Source organism: Saccostrea cucullata, unplaced genomic scaffold, assembly GCF_032062105.1.
Source record: "Saccostrea cucullata isolate Sc308-1 unplaced genomic scaffold, CSIRO_AGI_Scuc_v1 ctg275, whole genome shotgun sequence".
Taxonomy (NCBI): Eukaryota; Metazoa; Mollusca; class Bivalvia; order Ostreida; family Ostreidae; genus Saccostrea; species Saccostrea cuccullata.
In genome coordinates, this window is record NW_026924241.1 from 184443 (window position 1) to 210350 (window position 25908).

At 32.3% G+C, this 25908-nt stretch overlaps 1 protein-coding gene and 1 long non-coding RNA gene across 2 annotated transcripts; both read left to right on the forward strand.

Moving 5' to 3' along the window:
• The first annotated feature begins 314 nt into the window (after positions 1 to 314).
• LOC134266015 (uncharacterized) lies at positions 315 to 4095 on the forward strand. The gene is made up of 3 exons (XR_009991881.1): positions 315 to 391; positions 1474 to 1584; positions 3994 to 4095. It is a non-coding gene; the product is annotated as an uncharacterized LOC134266015 (long non-coding RNA).
• A 3430-nt stretch (positions 4096 to 7525) lies between these two features.
• On the forward strand, positions 7526 to 16948 carry LOC134266016 (coadhesin-like). The gene is made up of 10 exons (XM_062748233.1): positions 7526 to 7558; positions 9425 to 9571; positions 9714 to 9881; positions 12589 to 12738; positions 12866 to 13036; positions 14073 to 14231; positions 14417 to 14550; positions 15929 to 16022; positions 16458 to 16588; positions 16844 to 16948. The coding sequence occupies exons 3-10, from the start codon at positions 9782 to 9784 to the stop codon at positions 16937 to 16939; spliced, it is 1035 nt and encodes a 344-aa protein (XP_062604217.1). The 5' UTR covers positions 7526 to 7558; positions 9425 to 9571; positions 9714 to 9781; the 3' UTR covers positions 16940 to 16948.
• The last annotated feature ends 8960 nt before the right edge of the window (positions 16949 to 25908 follow it).

A 25908-nucleotide genomic window follows, 5' to 3' on the forward strand; every position in this document is an offset into this window, starting at 1 on the left:
GGGGATGCTCAATCCTTCATGGCACCTGATCCCACCTCTGATGTTTTAGTTATCCGTGTTTGTTCTGCTCCTGATTTATATAGTTAGAATAACCTTTTTAAGATTGAAAACGCGTTATCTCCACATGAATTGTTTTGAACAATACATTTCAAATCTGTACTAAAATAGTTCTTTCTCTATAATACAAATGATCGTGTTCAGTTGAAAAAATGTAAGGAAACTGAAATAATACCTAGGATATTTTTTCTCTCTCACAGAATAACATTAATATATGATACGGCCTTCAAAAGTCTATGTCCATAAATATAATTGATAGTAACTGATAACAAGAACTGATCACCAAACAAGGAGAAAATGATATGGAAATGGCTTATTTTTCTCCAGTTTATAGGTATGCTTAGTTGTTTATTTACAGACACGCATAATTAAAATGTTTGATACTAATTATTTTATTTATAGTGACCAATCAGAATCATCTAGAACACTGTGTGTATAGACCATATGGTACTATGTAATATTTGATTTTGTAAAAATTAAAAACAAAGCTTAAAACTCTTTAATTTCTTGACAAAAGTCTAGTAATTAAGATATCATGTCGAGATTTTACATAACTAATACAAATTTAGTTTATGTACAACTCTATATAATATTGGGCATGAAAGTCACGTGTGTTTTCGATGTTCTTTAAAATCATTCAATATACTGATAGTTTCGAAGAATATATTTAATAATTTAATGTTCTGCATTTTCTCCAGTTCTTGGATTGATATATTCTTCATGAAAACTACGTTAGATACAAGAACATAATTTAAAAAAAGGTTTATATGGATTATTTATAAAGTACATGTATAGTAATGCACTGTAGTGATGTGGACACATTTAGTCGGTGGACCAAGGAACCTTGCTATTTTTAGATTATCTCAGGTTATTGAACAATGTGTGATAGAAAGGTACATGAGTGTAGATAATGATTTTGAAGAACAGAAGCGTTTACGTGTGACTTATAGATAAAAAAAAAAAAGCCAGAATGAGCACTTATTACTAAAGGTTGTTCCAAATATTGTTTTCTTTCTGTTTTGCAAACTTGCACATATTGTTTTATTGAAATATCATTGCTATTTTAGATGTATCACCATCTCCATTTTGCATAAAATACAGACAACATTTCAAAATATTGAAATCACACTTTTCTTGTACAAAAAGTCGCACTAAAAATTTCAACACTTTATTCCTCAAGATAAACTGTGTCCATGCTTTTGACAATAAAGACAATTGTTTTCCCCCTAAAATTAGAGTTTTCTGATATAAATTTGATTTTTACATATCTGATCTTTTTTGGCTTTTTTCAGAGAGTATCAATCGTCACTAAGTTGCCTTCATAATTCTGATTATGGGAACTCTGAAATGTGCATTTCTTGATACCTTAATATAATAAAGATTATTTTTTTTTATCTTTTTGGTTTTATTTTTCAGAGATGACACATCAGTTGTCATCTAGTTGCGTTCACGACTCTGATTGTGGAAGAGTAATCTGTTCTTCGGGCGACTCTCCGATCTGTCTTCATTCCAAATGCGTTTGCAAACGTGAGTTACACCCACTGATTTTATCTCACCTGAGCTAAAACTGAAGGAAGCTTTTCTGCTCACCCGTTGTCCGGCGTCCATCTTCCCGTCTGTCTGTCATTCCATTCTTTCATCTGTAAACTTTTCTTATTTTAACATGCTTCTCAAAAACCACTGGACTAATAATAATAACAAAAGTTGGCACAAATCATATTTGGCTAAAGGGAATAGAAAAATGTTCAAAGGAAAGGCCAAGATAACTTCCAAAGAAAGATAATTAAGAAAAGATAAAAATAGGGTTTGGGCCATAAAAAGTTTTCTTTGCCAGGAATACTAGACCAGTAAAAAAAGAAGGTGGAATCTTTCTGGAAAAGTGTAAATTCTAATTTTTTCCAACCCTGACTCCTGGGGGGAGGGGGTCACAATAGGGGATGGAAACTTTGCTTTGAAATATTTACGAAATATCTTTAAAAATATTCTTTTCAATAATCAGAGGGCAAGAAAGGGTGAAACATTTGGAAGCGTCTTGAGAAAGTGTAGATCCTAAATTATTCAATTATATATATTTAAAAACATTCTCCTTTGGAGCCACTGGGCCATAAAAGATGAAACGAATATGGAAGCAAGATACGTAGATTCTTAATTATTCACATCTGGACCCTCTAGAGGGCAAAATGGGGCCACAACTAAATGGGTTCAAAATTTTATATTTTAAGTATGTAAGAAAAACCTTCAAAATCTTCTCAAGACCTATTGTACTAGAAGATTCAGACATAATGGAGTTTGTAAGTTATTCTAAATATGAAACCCGAGGACGGATAGGGCCACAATAAAGGGGCAAAATTTTCCATTGAAAAATATATGAAAATTCTGTAAAAATACACTTCTCAAGAACCACTTAACTAAAATCATGAAACTTTTGTGGAAATTTTTAGACAATAATCTATTTAAATCTTTATTTTTCTCTTTAAAAAAGAACTTCTGGTCCAGAAAACGTGAAAACTACGTAAAGGTCTGAGGTGGTGTAGCTTCTAAACTCATGGCCCGGGGGTTGATAAGGACCACAATGAGAGATCAAGGTTTTGACATATAACTATTTAATTTTTCTTGAAATCCCCCCTCAAAAAATGTCACGTAGAACCATTTGTTTGCAAACATTACCAGTTGTCTAAAAATTTATTCTTTTTAATTATGGCTCTCGATTTAGAATTGGCAAGAATCAGGATAAAATTGTACGGAATCGCGTTTAAAGGAAAAGAATTGTTTCTGCTTCTGCAATATAAGACCATATAACTCATATGTGAATCATATGTGGCGAAATTGCCTTTGCAATGATATTACGATGGTATATGGTTTGAAACACTCCTTAAAATTAAGTAATGCTGTTTCATGTATATCGGGTCAGAATTTTTCAATGGACTATCAAAATCTTTTTGAATCAAGTTTTTGAAGAATAGTATGGTTAATAGTCTCAGGTGAGCATTTAGGCCCATGGTTCTCTAATTGTAGAGTTCATATAATATATGGAGAAAATTTGTATATTTTTTTGGGTAAGCAAACCGAATCACATTGAAAGTATAATATTGTGATATTGAAAGTAATAGCAGGTCATTCTTTATGTTGCTGTAATGCAAGTACTGTTTTGAAGAATTTATATAACTAAACTTTATTAAACGTCAACATTTTTTTGTGTTAGAAAATTAAATTATAAGAATTGTCAATGTGTATATTTTAAGCAAACGGTGTTCTTTGCTACAGTAAATCAATGTTTTTTGGCAATACCTTTGACGTAATGACGCAAAATTGTCTTCTTGCAAACATTTTAATCTCGTTTAAATATTTGTATGGTTGAAGATTTTATGCGATCATGAAAATTTTGAGAGAAAAAAATCTCGGTAATTAATACTCAATAACTATCTTGCAAGAAAAAGGGATCACAAAAATATGGTTATCTACAGCAAAACTGTTTAGTAAATCTCAAAAGGGATTCGAATTAGAGAAAGCCTAATGAATGGGTGTGTATTATTTTTCTTTGAGAGAAAAACGTCATGAAAATGAAATTAAAAAATATGTATTTGAATTTTTTGAAAATCACATGAACTCAATTATGTAGATTATCAAGTTGTTGAGCATATATGAGTGTATTTGCTTCGCACTAGAAAAATATTAAAATTTTTTTAAGATAGTGAAAAAATAATATTAATTCAATAACTAGTATGTAAGTTATCAAGTTGATGAGCATGGTTTTGGGTTAGTGTATTTGCGTTGCACTAAAAAATTCCCCTCTTCTTTTCAAATGTGACATATTAAAATACTCAAATATTCAAAGGTAAATACAATTACAACTAATTTAGACTCAAATTAAGAGTGTGTATATATGTAATATAATACTAAATTCTGATTATTGTAATATTTTTTTTTACATATTAGGTACATCTAAATACTGTACAAGAGATGTTGAGTGTGATTATGGAGGATGTGGAAGACCATTTCATCATTATTGTCATGTATCTCAAAATACATGTGAATGTATGCGTAAGTGCCGAATACAGATCTAAATTTGAACCATCTTCAGAAATACGGACCAGATCACTTTATCTAGCTTCGAACATTACCATTATCGAATGCTAAGACCGATCGACTTTAATAAAGATGCAAGGAATATATCAAAAAACATGAAGATATACCTTATTTAGTTTCAATATTTAAAAGTTAAAATGTCTATTACTTGTTATATCTTTCAGATGCCCCGCCACATGATACTATACATTGCACTTCCGACAGGAACTGCGTCAATATGCACTGTCCCGAACATGAACATGCTAACAGACGTGTCTGTCACGTTGGAAAATGTCACTGCATGAAGGGTAACAACTTAATTTTCATGAAACATAAATGGAACTAAATATAACAAGAGGCCCATGGGTCACATCACTCACCTGAGTAAATTTGGCCATTGCTCTTCTTTACCAGATGACCATCCTTGTAATGCCTGTTGTGACCCTACCCTATCCCAAGGGGTCTTGATTTAGACAATTTAGAATCCCACTACCTCAGGATGCTTCCACATAAGTTTTAGCTTTTTTGGCCCGATGGTTCTTAAGGAGAAGATTTTTAAAGATTTTTCCTATATATTTCAATGTAAAATTGGATTCCCTATTGCAGCCCCACCCTAACCCCGGGGCCATGATATGTACAATTTAGAATCTACACTACCCCAAGATGCTTCCATATAAGTTTCAGCTTTTCTGGCCCAGCAGTTCTTGAGAAGATTTTTCCTATAGAGTTCAATGTAAAACTTTGATTTCCTATTGCGGCCCTGTCCCTATCCCCGGGGGTCATAGTTTGTACAATTTAAAATTTACACTACTCCAGAATGCTTCCACAAAAGTTTCAGCTTTTCTGACCTTAAGGTTTTAAGAAGAATATTTTTAAAGATTTTTCCTATATACATCAATGTAAAACTTGGATTCCCTATTGTTGCCCCGCCCTTCCCCCAGGGGTCATTATTTTCAACAATTTAGAATCTACATTACCTTGTGATTCTTCCACGTAAGTTTAAGCTTTTCTGGCCCAGTGGTTCTTGAGAAGAATATATTTTAATGGCCCCACCCTATTTTTGTCTTTTCTTGATTATCTCCCCTTGTGAGGAGACTTGGCCCTTTATTTTTACAATTTAAATTTCTCTTTTATTTGAGAAGAAGTCGAAAATGTGAAAATCGGGCAGACAGATGGACGGACGACGGACAAAATGAGAATAGAATTTATTTACCAAGAATCGTCAATCCTCTATTCATTCAAATTATTTGCCTGTCTTTTTTAATCATTGGAATAATATGCGGGGGTTGTTCGAAAAATTCGAAGACAGATGCGATAAAATTAAGACTATGAAGTTTATGTTTACAAAATTTTAAGGAACATAAAACAGAAGTTTAAAAAATGTTGAAAATTTTAGCTTGGAAGATACCTTAAATATTTAGGCCATCAAAGGTTTTACGTTTTTAAAGGAATTTATAGGGAAAATGAATTTATCGAATTTCTTCACAAAAAATTTTCTATTCATTCAAATTATTTGCATGTCTTTTTTAATCTTTGGAATAATATGCGGGGGTTGTTCGAAAAGTTCGTAGACAGATGCGATAAAATTAACACTATGAAGTTTATGTTTACAAAATTTTAAGGAACATAAAACAGAAGTTAAAAAAATGTTGAAAATTTTAGCTTGATACCTTAGATATTTACCAAATTATCATAAAATAAAATGACATTATTTGTTCACCCGACGCGGTCGCCATTTAGTTGCATGACGTCATTGTTTCTCAATGTCCGCATTCTCTACCTCATACACTTATCTTAAGATTCTTTGGAGTTAACTAAAGATTCAAACTCTTCTGTCATTTCGAAGCAATGTTTTACGGAACCTTTCCTATACCATTTCATAGGATGCATTTCATCTAGATTCAAAAATTAGCCCTGTCGGAGAGGGGTACATTATTGCAGCTACATATCATCTTAATGTTTAGGCGAAGCCGATGGAAAATAGCTCTTTCAACGATTTATGAAAGTCCATTATTTCATCTTATTGGTTGATTTAGTATTTCATGAAAGTTCATCGTTTTAATTCCTTTTTAGATATCAGGGTTCCAGCATGTGGTTCACATGTAAGGCGGCGGGACCCCCACCATCCTCCCGGAGAAGAATGTCCTGCCGAAATGTGTGGTCATCCTTACAGTCCAACCTGCCTAAGTTCCACATGTGCCTGCACCCGTACGTTATTTTGATTACTTACTATTCAATGTTTTCTTTGTATGTCTACAAAGAGATGAATCATTACAAGAAAGACCTTTTGTTGTTCCTATGTCTCCATCAATTATTCATATAAAGAGGGTAAAGTACTAGTATGTTAAATATTGTACATCTCATATATCATCGATCTGTATATACATGTACATTGTTGAAGGAACTTAAAAAAAATATTTATCATAAGTTCCATAACCAGTACGTGTCAGTAAGCGTTAATATCAAACCCAGGCCCTTTTTTTTAATTTTCAAGAGGGCGAGCAGAATGCTTCCTAACCTCATAAATTTGATATAGACAACAATTACAATTATGGTAGGTTTGACTTTCATATGTTAAGATGACGAAAGTCCAGAATTTATTTTCAAATTAGAAAAATGACTACCAAGCCATTATTCGACTTGTCGAAATATGACTTCCAGTGACTCCTTTGAAATAGTTTGATAACCCCAATTGTTGCATCTAAATGTTACTTGTATGGATCATATCATATGCATGTATATGCATGTTTATATATGTGTGTGTTTATCTGTGTGTATGTAACCTTTCATTCAGAACCTATCTTACCATTGTTAAAAAAGCTTGTTTGCCTTCTGAGCCCAAATGTGGAAAATAAAATTATCTTATCTTAAACAAACCCTACGTCAAGGAAAAATACCCACATGGAATAATGACTCTCTGTAGATGAAATTTCTTATGGATGTACTTTTCATTTTGGTAAGAGTTACTGGTTGGACATGATACGTTAATGTCATATAAATAAGTGCATGGAAAATTAAATATTTTCTTGCATAGGCCAGCCTCCAGCGTGTTATTCAGACCATGATTGTAGATACTCACATTGTTCATCTCACCAAACTCCTCAGTGTTTTCACTCAAGTTGTTATTGTGCTGGTGAGTACCATTCAGTTAAAAAGCAACATTTACTGAAGGAAAAAGTATTTTCTTCATATATGAATTAAAAATTTACACTGTAATTTATATGCCCTTAGATAACATTAGATGCCTAAAAATACAGGTATAAATATTTCAAAAACATCTGCTACTTGCATGTGAAAAAAAATATGCGGATAACATTTAGAAAAAGGCCAAAGATTTTTTTTTAAAGAATTCTTTTCTCTTTTTCATTATCATATATGTATATCTTAGATACAACAACAACAACTACTACTACTACACAGGCAACGACAACAACAGGTATGTCATAAATAATTTATTATATTTCATGAGTCATTTTTCTTTTTTTTAATACCCATACACACACACACATTTCTAAACTAAATCTATAATTTTAAGTTTATATTTAAATGAGTGCTTACTTCTCCTATGTACCCGATCCCACCTCTACAATTCCCGAGAGGTCCATATTGTATCCCGTTTATAAATTTGTTAAAGATATTCCTTCATCACCTGCATCCATGCATTATATCTCTCAGTTGATTCGATATGCAAGAGCATGCTCTACGTATGTACCATTTCTAAAACAAGGTACTGGTAAATCAGTGACAGAAAAGTTGATGAAGCAAGAATATCAGCAGTCTCGTTAAAAGTCATCATTTCGTAAGGTTTATGGTAGATAACGACGACCCTGTCAACTAATATAATTTATCAATGAGTCCAATGCTGACTGACCATTCTCATACTTATTGTTAGGCCATTATTTGCATACTGAATTGACGAGGGATTTTCCCGTTATTTCCCTACATGACAAGGAGCACATGGCGGGTGTAACCGGTCGGCAGGGGATACTTACCCCTCCTTGGCACTTGATCCGACCTCTGGTAATTTGGAGGTTCGTGTTTACTCTGCTCCTATTTTGTATTGTTTTAAGGACTTTGAGGTTGAATATTTGGGTCCAGTTGTAAAAAAGTTGGTTAAATTTACTACCTTTTGAGCAACCAGGCCCTGATCGTTATCTGCACTATTCACATTTGAAAAAAACGAAATTTAAAAAATCAATTTTTCTCCTGCGTGACCCCAGATTGTATGTAAATGACTATATATACCCATTTTGGTTTTGATCCCAACTTTTCTTACATTCGAGAACAAGCCATCATTCAAATTACGAGTATTTTATTTGAAGCATTTTTTGGAGTCAATATTCTATTGTTTGTATACTTTCCAATGAAAAGCAAACCAAAGATGTATACACAACACACAATTTTCTTCCATAAAATATTGAGCTAAAAATTACATACTTGTTCTTATCAAATACATGTATACATCATTTTGCTTGACAGGAATTTTAGAATTCTAATATATTTGTGTCTGCTTGCCTTGCCACCCACATCAAAAAGAACATAACTCCTCTTTAAAGAATAAAAAAGGTCATTTATTGAAATATGCAATATATGACAATGGATCAAAAAAGCACAATATAAAAACATGTAAAAAAGTAACTAAAATTATATACATCAACATCAGTAGTAAAGAGACAAATAAAATCAAGTTTGTACCTGAGAGCAACAAAAAGTTACATCAAATGACTAGATACAATTATGGCATGATTGACATAAAACATATAACCAAATGGGTCTCAAGAATGGTGTCAATCTGAAAAAAAGCAAACATAATGAGTAACATACACACAACACACAATTTTCTTCCGAAATTTGAGAGAAATAGCGCATGCGCAGTAGTATATTATGTAAATAAGCCAGCTAAAAATATCGCTGGTTAAGGGGAAATCTCCACATCAGAAAATAGGCAACATACATAAATCCTTTATTAACATAAATTGTTTTTATGTCTGCTTGCCTTGCCATCCACATCAAAAAGAACATAACTCCTCTTTAAAGAATAAAAAAGGTCATTTATTGAAATATGCAATAAATGAAAAATACACCTTATACTTAGTTTAGAATGTATTCTGTAACCACAAGTACAAAGCCAGTACAAAGCAAGCAAAATACAAATAATTATGAAAACACAGTTATCAAAGTTCTACAGTTCTGCACGGGCTGGCGGGAAGAAAGTCTCTCTATATCTAATTATAGAATCTGGCAATCCCTTAGTAACTCGTACATAAGTTCACTCGTTACTTCAGGTTTTCATTTTATCCAGCAGCTAAATTCAGTGAATGGCAGCCATGGGGTCAATGTTCAGCAACATGTGAGGGTATAAGACTGAGATATCGCACCTGTAACATTGACGGTTCTTGCCACGGATCTACAACAGAAATTCTTCACTGTGGTGCACATCATTGTCCAGGTATTCACAATTATCCATACAACGAAAATATAACTATAGTTACTATACCATTCAAGCTGATCGGTAGTGTATTTGTTGGTGTGCTTTTGAATTTTACTTCCATATATTTTTCTTTTCTTTAAAGTTTTGAGTTGAATTTCAGTGAATGGCGTTTTAACTGCTTGGGGAAGCTGGACCGCTTGCAGTGCTAGCTGTGGAGGCGGTACCCAGATGAGATCTCGGACGTGTATTCCGCCACAACATGGAGGCAGCGATTGTGTTGGGTCTTTGTTTGAAGTGAACAGTCATTGCAATTCGGATCCATGCCATGGTAAGTTACAACAATTTATGTCAAAGTCTCATAAGGGATGTTCCTTTGGATAGGCGAATGATAGTAATTAAAATTTCGGTATAATTTATAGAGTTTTATAAGGTTGCAATTTGAGATTTAAATTACAAGAATGCCACAGCACCGTCTGATCGATTTTTATGTGTCTGAGGCGGTAAATTTTGCCATGAAAAGTTAAGTCATTTATTGTTAAACTTTTTACCATCATTACTGTTTCTTCGTAAATCGAATGTTACCCGAAAAGAATTCTAATGATAAAATTACCCTAAATGTTAGAGAAACACGATTTACGATACCATGGAACTCTTTGAAGTTGAAGTAAAAGACACCACAGAGTCTGTAAATCTGTTTCATATTTGAATATTTTCTGACTATATACGATAACGGGCAGCTGTAACCAAACTCTACCACCAACGGAATGATCGCAGCTTGTCCATCGTCAACTTCCCATATTTAATAATAGAATGATATTGAACCTCCATATTGTTTCAATGCTTCTCAAACTGATTAGAACTCCGAGTAAGATATATTCAAAAACAGAGTCAGACTAATGGCAAAGAAGTAGATCTTACAAGAACTTTAACAATCCAATTGAAGCTTTGCTGTATTTGACGGTATGACATAGTACATACAAACTACTTTGGGTCGTACTTTATCTGCCTTGTTTCAAAAAAATTGTCTGGTGCTGCTTTTCATAATAAATTTGACAAAGAAGTACTCCTACACTTGATCGATGCATAGGTATCAAGGCAGATGAGACCGGACAAAAGGGATTCCTTATTAATCCAATGCACCTGATCCCACAGTTGGTGTTTCTAGGGATGTACATGTTCTGCACGCTGTTCACAATGAATTTTGTTTACTGGAATTACTGAGATCATTCTTACATTTCATATGAAAATTTTACTCGTGTAACTGAATTGTATGATTTTAAAATCGAAAATATAAGCTCTAAAATTAACATTGGTTGTATTTTGCAACCCACATAAATAAAGTAAGGTTTTCTGAAAAGCCTAAGTGGTTCATTTTTTCATTTCACAGAAATAATATTTTTAAAAAACGTTCTAATACCGCAAAGTTTAACATTTAATACAATTACATTGAATCTGAATTGCATGTTGAGGGATTCTTTTTACTCATTTTGCCATTCTCATTTTCATTAGTTTTAAAATTAACATTTTTATCTATTGTTCATAATTTTTCTATAGAAAAATACAGAGCCTTTTATTTGAAAAATCTTAATGGTCGTACAAGATCTTTTTTTTAATTTTAAACTTCCAAAAATTGAAGAAAAGTAGGAAAATGGTACTCGGCGAGCAGGAAAAACTAAACTTCTTTTAGCAAACCTTTGCTAACTTCTTACTTGGACTTAGAAGACAAATATACATTTGATTATTTGAAATTACCGTTAACGATCCTTTTAAAATGCATTAAGAAATTCTATGGCACGCCTAATTCACAAAAATGAGCGAAACATAGTTTCACAGTTGATAAAATAGGTTTATCGACTGTAAATTATAGTTTAAAAACCGTGAACTATAGTTAACAATTAGTTAACTATAGTTTTCATCGTTAAAACTGTCTTTAACGAATGCTAATCTAAGTTTATCTATGGCACGCCAAATTCAAAAAAATGAGCTAAACATAATTTTACAGTTGATAAACTGAGTTTATCGACTGTAAACTATAGTTTACAAACCGTAAACTATAGTTAACAATTCGTTAACTATAGCTTTCATCTGAAAAACTATATTTAACGGTCGTTAATTATAGTTTACGAATGCTAATCTAAGTTTATCTGTCTGTAATAAAGCGTTAACAATGGATTTTGTTGGTAAACATAGATTCACGTTTGTAAACTATAATTTACAATCGTAAACTATAGTTAAGAGTTGTTAATCATAGTTTCACAAATCGTGAAACTATATTTATCAGATCGTTAACCATAGTTAACGGTGTGTAAACTATAGTTTACAAATCGTGAAACTGTATTTATCAGATAATCTATATTTTGTAATCGCAAATGATTGTTTTCGGTGTTAAGTATAGTTTAGGGTTGTGAAACATAGATTATCGCGTTAACTATGGTTTACAGATGTGAAATATAGATTAACGTTGTTAACTATAGTTTACAGTCCGTAAACTATAGTTTACAACCGATAAACCTAGTTTATCGACTGTGAAACTATGTTTAGCTCATTTTTGTGAATTTGGCGTGCCATATTTATCTGTCTGTAATAAAACGTTAACAATAGATTTTGTTGATAAACATGAATTCACGTCTGTAAACTATAATTTACAATCATGAGCTATAGTTAGGAGTTGTTAATCATAGTTTCACAATCGTGAAACTATATTTATCAGATCGCCAACTATAGTTAAGAGTTGTAAACCATAGTTTACAACTCGTTATGGATTACAACTCGTGAAACTGTATTTATCAGATAATCTATGTTTTTCGATCGCAAATGATTGTTTTCAGTGTTAAGTATAGTTTACGGTTCTGAAACAGATTATCGCGTTAACTATGGTTTACAGATGCAAAATGTAGATAAACGTTGTTAATTAAGTTTACAGTCCGTAAACTATAGTTTACAACCGATAAATCTAGTTTATCGACCGTGAAACTATGTTTAGCTCATGTTTGTGAATTTGGCGTGCCATAAATGTCAGCTCTTATTTTCTCCAGTAAGTGGTCAATTCAACGAATGGCAGGCATGGAGTCAGTGTACAGCCACTTGCGCGGGTGTGAGAGTAAGAACTAGAACCTGCCAAGTAGCGGGCTCATGTCATGGAGATACACAAGAAGTACATCAATGCGGCTCACACATTTGTCCAGGTCATTAAGCTTGTTAAAAATAGAATTTCTGCTAAAATCATTTATTAAAAAATCATATACATTTGTTCATAATTTTTTTCTACATGCTTTCTAATTAAAACCTGTTAAATTGATATGAAATATATAGTGGATGGGACCTTAACTGCCTGGGGAAGCTGGACACCATGTAGTTATAGCTGTGGTGGTGGAACCAAGGTAAGAACTCGGGCGTGTATTCCACCACAACATGGCGGGAAGAATTGTACGGGATCTTTATTTGAAGTTGACATTCACTGCAATCCCGATCCATGCAGTAAGTGTGGGTTAAAACCAAATTTTAAAGAAAAATGTATCATTATTTTGTTCTTAAAAATATTTGTCGATTTCCTTTTCTCTGGTTAATGACTTTCAGTAAATGCGTTTACTTATAAGGTTTTTAGTCAAATGAATCATAAAGTAAATTTTGAGACAGGAAACCTTTCATATATAGACGTTAACTACAGTATACATGGACATTTTCGCCCCCGTCTTATTTTCGTCGATTTCGCCCTCTATATGGTTTGGTGAATTTAACACGGGATACACAGAAGCATAATTTCTTAAACAGAACTATGACTGCGCGAATTTAAAACGGGGCAAAATTGTATGCAAGTGCAAAAGGGCGAAAATAACCAGGGGCGAAAAAAAACACTGTACATGTATACAGTATTGAGCTCTTCAAGATATGTTTCATGTGAATCTAGAACATTGAAGTACTAGTTAATGTACTCTGTAAATATACATGTACCAACCTCGGATAACACATTAATGCTGCAGCTCATTAACCCAATCAATAACCATTAGAGCAGTCAAAGTGAGAACAACACTGTCTTAAAATGTCATTGAAAAGCTGAAAAAGTTAACTAAAGTTATCATTTGGTAACATTTTTTGAAATATAGGATTTTCTGAATTTGACATATGACCTTCAAATCAATTAGGTGTCTTTTAAACACTATAAGGAGATTTGATAAAAATATCATTGCAAAACCTTTAAAAATGTGATTATCTCAGAGAGAACGTTTGAATTTCTTATCTTGACCTTTGACCTTTTCTCCTTAAGTCAACAGTGTTTTCTAAAGTCTTAGGGAGATGTGATATAAGATTTTATTGCAGAGATCGAAGTAATTTTGAGGAAGCAATATCGTTCGAAAAAAAAAATTGGTTGAATGACATACAAACACCTAGAAGCATGGATAGTCATAGACACTCAAATTAATATTCTTCATATTCATTAAAAACGGTAAAAAGTAATTTTTCAATTCAATTTTTTTTTGGTTTCACTTTACATTGTATATCGTAATTTTCAACAAAACAGCAACAACGACAACTACTACTACTACAACGACAACAACAAAACCAACGACAACAACGACAAAGCCAACGACACCAACGACAAAACCAACGACAAAGCCAACGACAACAACGACACAATTAACAACATTAACAGCCACAACAACTACCTCGACGACCACAGGTGAATTTATTACCCAGATCATTTGTCTTCCTGAGAAAAAAATAATGAGGTCAATGAATCAAAAATGATTTTTTTTTTTTTGCACGATCCTTGATGAAGTAAATTATATTTGAATTCTTATTCTTATATTTATCTCCATTCTATGTAGAAATCTTGTAATTACTGTACCAATGATTCTCTTGCAGATGCAAACGCAGGTGCCCAATGTCCTTATTGTGACAGCTCAATGAACTGCAACTGGAACAGGACCTGCCCAGGTTCTGAGACGTGTACGATTCGATCCCCAAAAGGTTCAGATCATACACTCCATTGCTCTGTGGTATGTCCTCATCTTCATTTGTCAGCAGTATAATTATATATTTTCAAGATATTCGTAGTGCCAGTGACAAATTTTCATATTTATCGTATATTGATTTCATTATATGTGTTCAAAGTCATACAACGTTGCGAGTCGACATGCTTTATAGTTGAAGGTACTTTTAAGTTTTGTGCACCATGCCTCTTGTGTTTGGGATTGATTAAAGGAATCATTGTCTAGTTAGTAGAGTATGCCAGGGCATCAACGATAGTTGGAAATGTGGCATAATTTGCTTAACCCCTTCCATGGCAAAGATTTAAAGCATTTCTAGATAAATTGATATTACGATTTCAATGCATATTTTGGGGTATTTCTTGTAATTTTTGTATATACCAATGTATACTGAGTATATATTCTGAAAGCAGGTACTGTGTTGTTTCTGAAAATTATTATAAAAATTTCATTTCAGTTGCCATGGCAATGAAATACACCATAATTATGCTGGAATTTCCATTATTTAAATAATGAGTTTTATTTTTAGTTTTTTTTGCTTTGTTAAATATATTATTTTAAAAATATTTTATTGTTGTGTTGAAAGTTATGAACATGTTGTACAATTTTTTTTACAAACCAATTTTAAGTATTTTGTGGGATTGGGTAGGGTTGGTATGTAAACACCAGAATTTAGCATTTTTACATATACCTGTTACCCTAACATTGATTTCGATAACGGCAAAATCGCTCAAATAGTGCGCAAAGTTTTACTCAAGTTAGCAAAAAACTCGTACAACCAATAAAAATATTTTTTGTATATTATTTTACCGTATTTATTTTCTCTTTCAAACGGTGCAATATTTAATTCTGATATTTCCAGTATTAACGAAGTTATGATTGATTGATTGTATATTGTTTAACGTCCCTCTCGAGAATTAACGAAGTTATGAATGTTTTTTCACACTATACTTGTTTTTCAAGTCAGATGCGTAGAAATGCGTATATGCCATGTAAGGGGTTAAGGGGCGAAGCCCGTCCACGTTTCCAACTACCGTTGATGTCGCTAGCATACTCTACTAACTAGACAGTGATTCCATATATTTCCATTTCATTGTGAAATAAAATTGTAAATTTACATTTTAAAAATGTAGACTAATACATTTAAAAAATTACACGAGGCCTCCCATATCAATTTTAATAGTACCCACCCACTTAAGTCAAACACAACGACAGCCGCACGAGATTTAAGATCTCCTTATCTCCTTACCCATCTCTTGGCGAAATTTACATTCCTGTAGAATGATCAAGAAATCAACTCAACTAACTTTAAAAGAGGTGCCACAGAGAAAATAGATATGGAAATATATAACTTTATATATATAATTTTGATCTTTCTCTTTTACAGAAACAAGATTGCCTGCTCTTAAAATCTTTTTTACCTGCGGGTGAGATCGAATGTTGTGATGATAGATTCTGTGTTGAGGTACAATTGGGATTACGTACGTATTTATGATATGCTTAAAATGATTTTTTTTGTACTAGATCTATAGGACTACTCAGGGTATTATTTTGTTTTTGTTTTTTTGTTTTTTTTTGTTTTTTGCTTTCTTTCAATACATTAAATTGCCTTTAAACTTTAAACAGAAACAGAATTTCTCGGTTTACTCGGAAATATGAATTTTATCTTTTCTTTTTTTAAATTAATTCAAAATATATATAGTATACTCAATGCTTGCAAAAATATATCAACTTACTTTCTATATGTAGATCTAGATTATTCTATTATTAGCAAAAAGGTTATTTTTCCAAAATGTTTAATCATTATTCTTATAATTTAAAATCTTGTCCTTTAATTATAAAACAGTGGATGGATTGGAGGGATGACGAATTTTTGTTTATTTTTAAACCTGATATATGATTTGTTTAATTTACAGGTACTTTACCAGTTGAGTGCCCCCATTGTGACGAAGTATTAAACTGTTCCTGGAACAGGACGTGTCCAGATAACCAGACATGTATGATTCGCTCCTACCAGGGATTTAAATTTACCGTCCATTGCTCTGTGGTATGTTTTGAACTCTGTGTTTGGTTTGCATTTGTTTATTTTTTGTTAATCATATGTACACTGTAGAGTTGTGTATAGGTCATTAAAATAGGTGTAAACATTTGCAAACTTTGAAAATTATGAAATTCTTCTTATTCTAGCTACTGTATTCACTACAGTCTCTTGTTATATCGAAAATAAGAATGACAGTTTTTGAAAATATATATATATATTTCATTTCATTATATTGTCGTTTTTATTCTCTCTTGTTTACAGGCGGATGATTGTCTTTTTATACAAAAAGCTTTACCTTCGGGAGAGATTTATTGCTGTAAAGACAGACAGTGTTTAAGTAAATATCTTGGAATTTGAATAAAATGATTTTTTAAAACTGTGTTTTATCAATAGTTACATTGAAAATACATACATTTATTTTTCTCTTAAATACATTTTTTCTTTATTATCTATGGTTGTATATTATTTCTAATAATACCAAACACCAGATAATTATTGAGCATTTTTTAAGAATACGTTATTCTAAAATTTATACTATCGTGTAAATTGATTTAGCCCAGCAAGTCAATAATGCTTGACGACGGTTGATATTCCAAAAAATGTTGATTGTGCAGAATTTATGCACGCAAGGTTCCTGTGATATGTATTTGTATAAAACATTCAATATGAGATACTGTAAACCAACTTTTATTCGCGTGCGAGAAATTTTCTAGAGCCTCGTCATGGCGAATAATTCTCGCGGCGAACTGGTCCTTAAAGTGTATATATCTAACAACAACAGATCCAAAAAGGCTTGTTCGCGAAAAATTAATTCTCGCGAACTAATTTCAACCTGGTAAATCGCGAAATAAAGTCGTCAGGAATAGAAGTTGGTTTACAGTAATAAATATTGCATGTAGTTGAATGTAACATTGAAAATTTTCACCCCTCGAAAATCATCGTCAACCTTGGCATCTGCAATGTGTTGGATTAATAAAATGCAATATTATTTAACATTAATATTTTTAATGATGACGATGCCCCTTACTTTCTAAAGAAACATCTTTCATAGATAGGCATCTACTTATTTTAAAACATTTCTGTCCTATGAGGGCTGATCAATAAATAATGTCCTGAACTGTATGACATACGCCCAAACCCGCACGCCCTGAAGAGTTAAGGAGTTTTTGGAATAAACAGAAAGTTAATTTTTTTCACATTAACAATATTCGCCAGATCTTTCATCTTTTGACTTGTTTCATTTTCCAAACTCGAAAAAAAAAACACTTTTCAGAAGGAAGATACGAGTCCAGGAAATCATGAGCTCTGCCATTTTCCAGTATACTATGGGTCGTATCCAAAAATGAGTTCTAAAAACAATCAAAAATTGGATAAAAAATTACGGACATCTGTTTAATCAAAAGAAAATATTAAGTTAATAAAATCATTAAGACTAAATCATTGAAAAACGTCTTTTGCTTCTTTCTGAGCATCGAGGACATAATTTATTGAATGATATGGAGATAACGAGCAGTATTCAATATCAAAGTCCATAAAACAATACAAAAGACTAGCAGACCAAACACGGACCTCCGAAACATCAGAGTTGGGATCAGGTGCCATGCAGGAGTGAGCATCCCCTGCTGACCGATCACACCCGCCGTGAGCTCCTTTTCATTATCGGGAAATAACGGGAAAATCCGTCGTGAATTCAGTGTATAAATAATGGACTAACAATTAGTATGAAAAACGTCAGTCAGCATTTAACTCAATGGTAAATTGTATTTGCTGACAAGATCATTGTATAGATCATAGAACTTACGAAATGATGACTTTAAACGAGACTGCTGATATTCTTGCTTCATCAACTTGCTTGTCAATAATTTACCTCGTTTTAGAAATTGTTCATACGTAGAGCATGTTCTTGCATATCGAATCAACTGAGATATATATACCGGTATGTACTCTGTATGCAGGTGATGAAGGTATATTGCTGTATATGTAAGGGAAGTTGACGATAGAAAGGTTAAAGTCATCACGTTTATCATATAGCTTGGTTGTTAGATTACCATTAACGTCTTTTTCAAGTAAAATATCCAAGCATGCCCTCGTATGCTGTTGTTAAAAATGACTTCTGTCGAAAATAGAAATCTATTTAAGCTATGAACGTATTACATTTTAATAGCTAGGAATTGTTGAATTTTGTAATATTTCTGAAACACTGCTCTTGCAAGCCGCGGCATGCATAATCACCTTAACACCTAGGGTAAAGTATCAAATTTGAAAGCAGAGAGTAAATAAATACTCTCTTAAACTTTTGTAAAATTTCAAATTACTAAACCATTTTTAATTTCATAGCAACTACAACTATCTAAGATACTTATACGTGAAAACTGAAAAAGAAAAAAACATTTTAGGCAGCCCTCAAATCGACATTTGGATGTATCGACGACGTATAGCCAATTAACAATCGTTGTTTCCATTCTTATGTCGCTACGAAATATCACAGTGAACTTGAATTTTAATTATATTATCGAAAGATATCACAGTCTGATGTTTGTTTCATATTTGAATATTGTACATGAAAAAGATGTTAATAATAATCTAACAACCAAGCTTTATGATTATAACTTTCCTATCGTCAACTTCCCTTACCTATGCAGCAATATACCCTCATCACTTGTATACGGTGTTTATATCTCTATGTTGATTCAGGAGCATGCTCTACGTATGAACAATTTCTCAAACGAGGCAAATTATTGACAAGTTGGCGAAACAAGAATATCAGCAGTATCGTTTAACGTCATCATTTCGTAGGTTCTTTGGTTGGTTACGTTTTTCAAGCTAATTGTTAGGCCATTATTTATATACTGAATGGCATTTGATTTTTCCTTTTTTTCGACCATGACAAGAAACAAACGGCGGGTGTGATTGATTATCATGAGATGCTCACTCCTCCATGGCACCAGAGCCCACCTTTGATGCCTTCAAGGTCCGTGTTTCTGCTCTGCACCAATTTGAATTGTTTAATGAACTTTGAGCTTGAATACTGTTCGTTATCTCTATATATTTCATACTATTTATATGTATTTTGAAATACTTTAGAAAAAAAAAACTAATTTCAAATAAACTTCTATGGATACAGTAAAAAATTGATCGACCAAGTACAATGTACAAGTTTTTTTTCTCTTAGAGGCCAGTTACATCGGATGAAAAGAATAAGCTATTAATGATTTACAAAGAAGTAGTTAATCAGTTACTGGTAAAAAAACAAAACAAAATTATTTACTTTCTTCATATTTTCATTGTAATTGGTGTTAATTTGAAGAAGGGCCATTCGTAACAGTGTATTTTCCACTTTCCTTCATACATACAAATAGAAATGTTATTTTTATTGGATGGTGGGGGTTGGCTTTTGGAGAAATTGCTTTCTTAACCATTACACAGAATAGGAATTTTCCACCGAAAAATTGACTCTGATGTTGAATTCCTGCATGGGAAATCCTACATTACTCTAGAGTCATTTTCTGAGAGATTGGATATCTTAATCTAGAGCAAGTACTAGTTTTCCGGGGATTTTTTTTTTCAGTGGGAAAAGCCAACTCTGCATGACTGGCAATGATTACTTTACAGCATATTCAAACTGAGTTTATTTTTCTAAACAATTTAACCCAAAAAGTAAGCTAACCATGATTGCATGCATGCAATGGCATTGAGAAAAGAACCTTTGTATATCTCATTGATAAATATAGATAATATAGATAAGAAAGGAGGCAATTATCACGTTTGAAATGTTTGAAAGAGAATTAACATTGTTTCTCTTTGTAGGTAAGCCCATCTATAATATTTTTCAATACCTTGGAGAAAAAGTCTATATAAATGGTAAAAGGCATGGATAATATGAGAATAATCTATCCTTTCTTAATCAGTAATTCTGAAGTGTCTACGAAATTAGCTAGATTACGTGATAAATATGTACTGTCCCAACTGATAAGGCAGGGAACAACACGCCTCTGAAAATCCTATATTACAATACTTAATGCATTTTAAAAGGACATAGTATTATAAGTTCTACATGTAGACATCATTATGTCAGTTTTAATTTTTGTAACACTACCAAATTTTATTTGAATTATCATGCTAAAAAAATCACTAATAACAAAGGTACAAAGCTGACAAATACTCTTCCAAGTTTCTTTTTTACTTCTGAAGAAAATATTAACAGAAGTCAATGAGAAACGTCAGCAGTACTGAGACACAAGTTATCTGAGAAGCGATTTTAATCAAAATGAAATATAAAATCCCATAAAGAATTTTAGAAAATCTGAAATCACAAAATTTTTCCAAAATTTATAGCATCGAAACGTACGACTTTGCAAAACTTTATATACAAATATTCCGATGTAGAAGTTATCAACCAGGCTTTTTGACATTTTTGACATCCAAAAATTTCAAATTAACTTGTCACTTATCTTCTACAAACTTTGTTAAAATCATTCTGATTTTATGCACAAGTGCACCGTACTGTGAAGATGATGAAGTAAAAAGAGTTTTGAATTTCACGTTGACTGTACCTGCAAAGTCTTTTCACAATATATTAGAATTCTCATAGATACTGATTGTGCTTCATTCAGTTTCTGCATTCATAAAATACAGAATCTACTCGATGCATCTAATCTGATTTGGGCTTCAATTCCATAGAAAAAATATACTGACACGCAAAAGAAACGCAACACCCTACTTTGGGGGAAATAATTATGTAAAGTAAAGAATTTTGTATTTTAAAGTTATGGATAAATATGATTTATCATGTCTAAACAAATCATTGCATGTTTAACAAAACATTTAGACTGTTCATCTTAAGTAAAGCAGCAATATTTCAAAAAATAAAATCTCCTTTCGTTTCCCGTTAATATTTCCATTGCCCCAACTGGAAAATTTCAATGTAAAGGTGATGGAGAGTTGATGATGCAAAAATACATTGCGCCTCAACGGGGTCTTATGTATCAAAACAATTGATTGCATTTTGTCTAAATTTGACTGCTTTTAGATACATAAATTTTTTGAGGACATTTCATTAGATAAAAAATCTTTGAATGCGCGCCGATTTCAAATCAACATTTAGAAATTTGTATGGTCAATACGACCTTGTTTGTAAAAACAATTGATTGTTTTGTCTAAATTTGACTGCTTTTAATACATAATTTTTTGAGGACATTTCAATCTGAATGCGCGCCGATTTCTCTGTTTTCCGATCAGGTCAAAGAGCACATGAGATTATGTACGATTGATACGGGATGCTTACTCCTCAGAAGGACCCGCCATCTTAATTGTTTACAGAGGTCTATATTCTCTGTTCATAATTTTGTTTCATTGGGATTTTTAACATGATTACTGTGTATTGCATTTCAATCTAAGTACTCTCATGACAAAATGAAGACTTTAAAACAAAGTCAATTAAAAATTTGTCATTTTTGTGTAGAAGAACGAATCAAAATATTCAAATAAAATTGCTTTACGAAATATTGATCTTTTGTTTTCTGATTTTCAGTGGTAGTGTACGCACTGGTATCTGTAAAATGTTGTACCACTCATCCTAGGTGTGCAGATGGGGATCATGCTATTTCCCTGAATGGAAAATGCCTCTGCAAACGTCAGTAACAAATTATAAAATTCAGCCAATCGTCTGTTGATATGAAGTCTGTCTCAAAATCAACCAATTACATTTACTTTGATATCAGAGATTCGCGAAATTAGCAGCAAATTAGAAATATGCTTACAGTATTTAACATCCTAAAATATAACAGACATCAGATGAAAATTTGCAAAAGGTATAAATATAATTCAAATAATCTAAAGATCACATGATTAAATTAGAAACCTCATAGATTGAACCTTTAATTATATTTTTCAAAAGCCTTCTAGATGATCTTGTTCTGTAGTTATGTCTTATAATAGTCATTTTTGTAGCAAGTCTGATTCAACATATTTCAAAAAAGAAAAAGCAACAGGTGGTTTTCTGTAACTAATCACAACAGATCTTAGGGAAAGCAGTGGAAGTTTATGAGATAATGATGTTATTATGATAATACAAATCTTTAAATAGAATTTAATGTACATGTCAATATCAATTGCCATGTGAACAAATTATTTTTATAGGTGACGTTGGTTATTGTTCATCGACTGCTGACTGTGGTTATGAACATTGTGGAACAGGTTATGCACAATATTGTCATACTGGAACACACAAATGTGGATGTATCAGTATGTATTGATAATTCTCTCTTTTTAGCTTTATATCTTTTAATTTATAAAAAAAAAATTATGACCTTAAGAGAACTCTAAAATATGTAAATAATTTGATATGATTATTTAGACGTTATATGTACATGACTTTGATACGTTTTTTATGCAAAATATTAAAATTAGAATACTACTGTATTTTACATTATAGAACTTATGATTTGTTGTAGAGGTCGCAGACAACAGTCCTGGATGTACAACTGATAGCAACTGTAATGGTATCCACTGCGCACACAGTTACTACGAGCACATTTGTCACACCAGCAAGTGTTATTGCATGAGTAAGTCGTATTATTCAGAAAGTTTCTAATTTAAAAAAAAAATCGCATAAATGTTCTTTGACTCTCACACTTTTCACTTTAATTCTGCAAAATTTTTTTTCTTTTAAAATCATACAAATGAAAAATGAAAACAAAATGTAAGAAAATCTAAATCAATAAAAATGGCTGGAAGCTTCTTGTCAGATGATGTTTTGAAATCTGGCTTTATAGTTTCCCTTTTTAATACTAAATATTTCATAACAAATGAAAGCAATCTATGTTAGTGTTATATTTTACGAAAAAAAAAAAACTAGCAGGAAAAATGTCAAACAAGCTGATTTTTTTTTAAACTTTAAAAAAATATTGCAACGGAGGAAAAAATCAGGAAAAAAATGTTCCAAACAAAATTGTACTACAAAACATTCAGGCATATTTTCAAAATTATTTAAAAGGGCGATTTTAAACAGATCTTCCAATAAAATATACAAAATGTGAACAAGGTAAAAGCACGACCACTAAAACACAAGAGTTGGGATCAGGCGGCTTGAAGTAGAAAACACCCCACTATACAACTTACCTGTAACATTTGATTTTCAGAGCACGTAGCACCCCCAGCATGCACTCATGAACACCACCATCACCATCATGACGCGGTCCACTGTCCATCATCATTCCACTGCCATTCTCCATATAGCACGGCCTGCGTAAACGACCACTGTACATGTTTAAGTAAGAAACTTATTCATGATAATTTTTTAACCTTTTTTTAAATTATTATATATAATCCCATTATTATCCCTAATTGAAACAAATTATGATGGATAGAAATTAAAGGAGATTAAACCATCAATGATAAGTCATTCTTTGTTGTATTCATAGTATCAATTCACGGCAGACATTAAAGTACCTAAATGACGGCTCTTTTGAAATAATGCTTTAGAATCAAAGGACAAGGTAGTGTAATGGTTTAATCCGCCCCCTTATTTGATTTAAGAATCAGAACACTGGTAAAATTGAGATAGTTTGTAGTTAAGAACTTAAAACGGTGCTTGCTTTAAAACCAGCACTTGTTTGGATTCAAAGCTTACATGAAGGTCACAAGAGGGTGCAGAAGTAGGACATTTTCCCGAATTTCCTCAATTCTGGTGGAATTTCATCATATTTGAGATACTTTTCTCTTCGGAAAACATAGAGCACAAGCTTGCCTATCTGAGATTTGTTATCTTCAGTTTTCATTTTATCAATATATGGTTCCCATTGCTAACATTTTGACTCATTGCAGTCCAAATTGCTGTCACAGAAATCTCACAGTTTTGTGAAATTAGATCAACTTTGAGTCCTTTTTTTCAGGTGGCCCACCTCCATGTAAATCCCACGGTGAATGTGGAGAATTACATTGTTCTACTAATCATGCGCCACGATGTGAAAACGGAAAATGTACATGTGTTGGTAAGTGCCTTTCAGAACAAGATAAAACTTAAGGGTAGAGTTAGAAATTAGCATTATTACTTTTAATTTCTCTCAGCATACTTAAAGTTTATTTTAAGATCTAAATGGTCATCCAAGATAATCGCACAACTTCTCTGTTATCGAGCAAAAGTTGTCAATACTACAATGCGCTTAATTATGACTCATGGAAAAAGACATAAATTATGTTAAAAAAACACAAAAAAACAAAAAAAAAAAAAACAAAAAAAAAACATTTTAACGACTCAAGATATTTTAGGATAGTATTATTAAGATAATGCAAATGAAATTCAAACATTAATTATCAAAAGAAAAACCTTCTGTAGATATTGGTTGCACCAGTGACTCGGCATGTGGTGGAAATATTACCTGTTCTGGAGGTGAACATCCAACCTGTCATCATGATGGAAACTGTCTCTGCAGACGTAAGTACTCTTATGAAGTGAGCTACATTTTTAACATGTATCAGGCCATCTTTAAAAAATTGTTTGGTTGCTCTATCGTTCGACCGACTGACTAAAAATTCTGGGAAAAAAGGAAGATTTTTCCACCTACCGACCGACCCAACGATTTTACCCTGCGTCGGGAGAGGGCAAGCAAACATTATTTTAAAGATGGCTTCAGGGTACCTATTGTATACATTTAAGTGCTTGCTTTTTGCCAATTGTAAGAAACCAGTATTCCATTTTATGTAAACGTTAAGAATTCGATGTAATATTTTTTTGTTTCTATTCCTAATTTTTGGAACGCTTTGGATTATTTCTCAAATGCTAATTATCTCAATTACAAATATTGTTTTCCTGTAGGATATACAGCAAAACTCGTTTAGTACGAACACGGATATTGCGAATTTACGGTTATAGCGAAGTCATCTTGGATCCCCATCTAATAAAATTTAATGACTTTCTTATACAGTTATAACGAATTACGGATATAGCGAAGTAATTTCACAGGTACCAGTGAGTTCGTTATAACCGAGTTTTACTGTACAATGTATAAATGAAATACGAATTAGAAATATGTGTTCGAAAAAAAACGCCATAAAATAATTTTGTTCGTCATAATTATTTAACATGCAAATGAAAAAAACGAAAAAAATAGAATACAGAATAAAATACTTCAATACAAAACTTGCTGCTAAGATTTAGTGGTATACTGGGTTTAAGTTTAGGGTTTTTGGAATAGTCATTCTATGAATGGAATAGATAGCATAAATGTAAAAAGTGATTCTCTTCACCTTATTTTAGGAGATGCGGGCTATTGCACCACGACCTCTCATTGTTATTATGCACATTGCGAGAGAGATTATCATCATTA

Coding starts and splice junctions, on each gene's coding strand:
- LOC134266016 (XM_062748233.1), top strand. CDS start 9,782: ATGAGATCTCGGACGTGTATTCCGCCACAACATGGAGGCAGCGATTGT. Junction 9,882..12,588: donor CAATTCGGATCCATGCCATG/GTAAGTTACAAC, acceptor TATTTTCTCCAG/TAAGTGGTCAATTCAACGAA. Junction 14,232..14,416: donor AACTACCTCGACGACCACAG/GTGAATTTATTA, acceptor ATTCTCTTGCAG/ATGCAAACGCAGGTGCCCAA.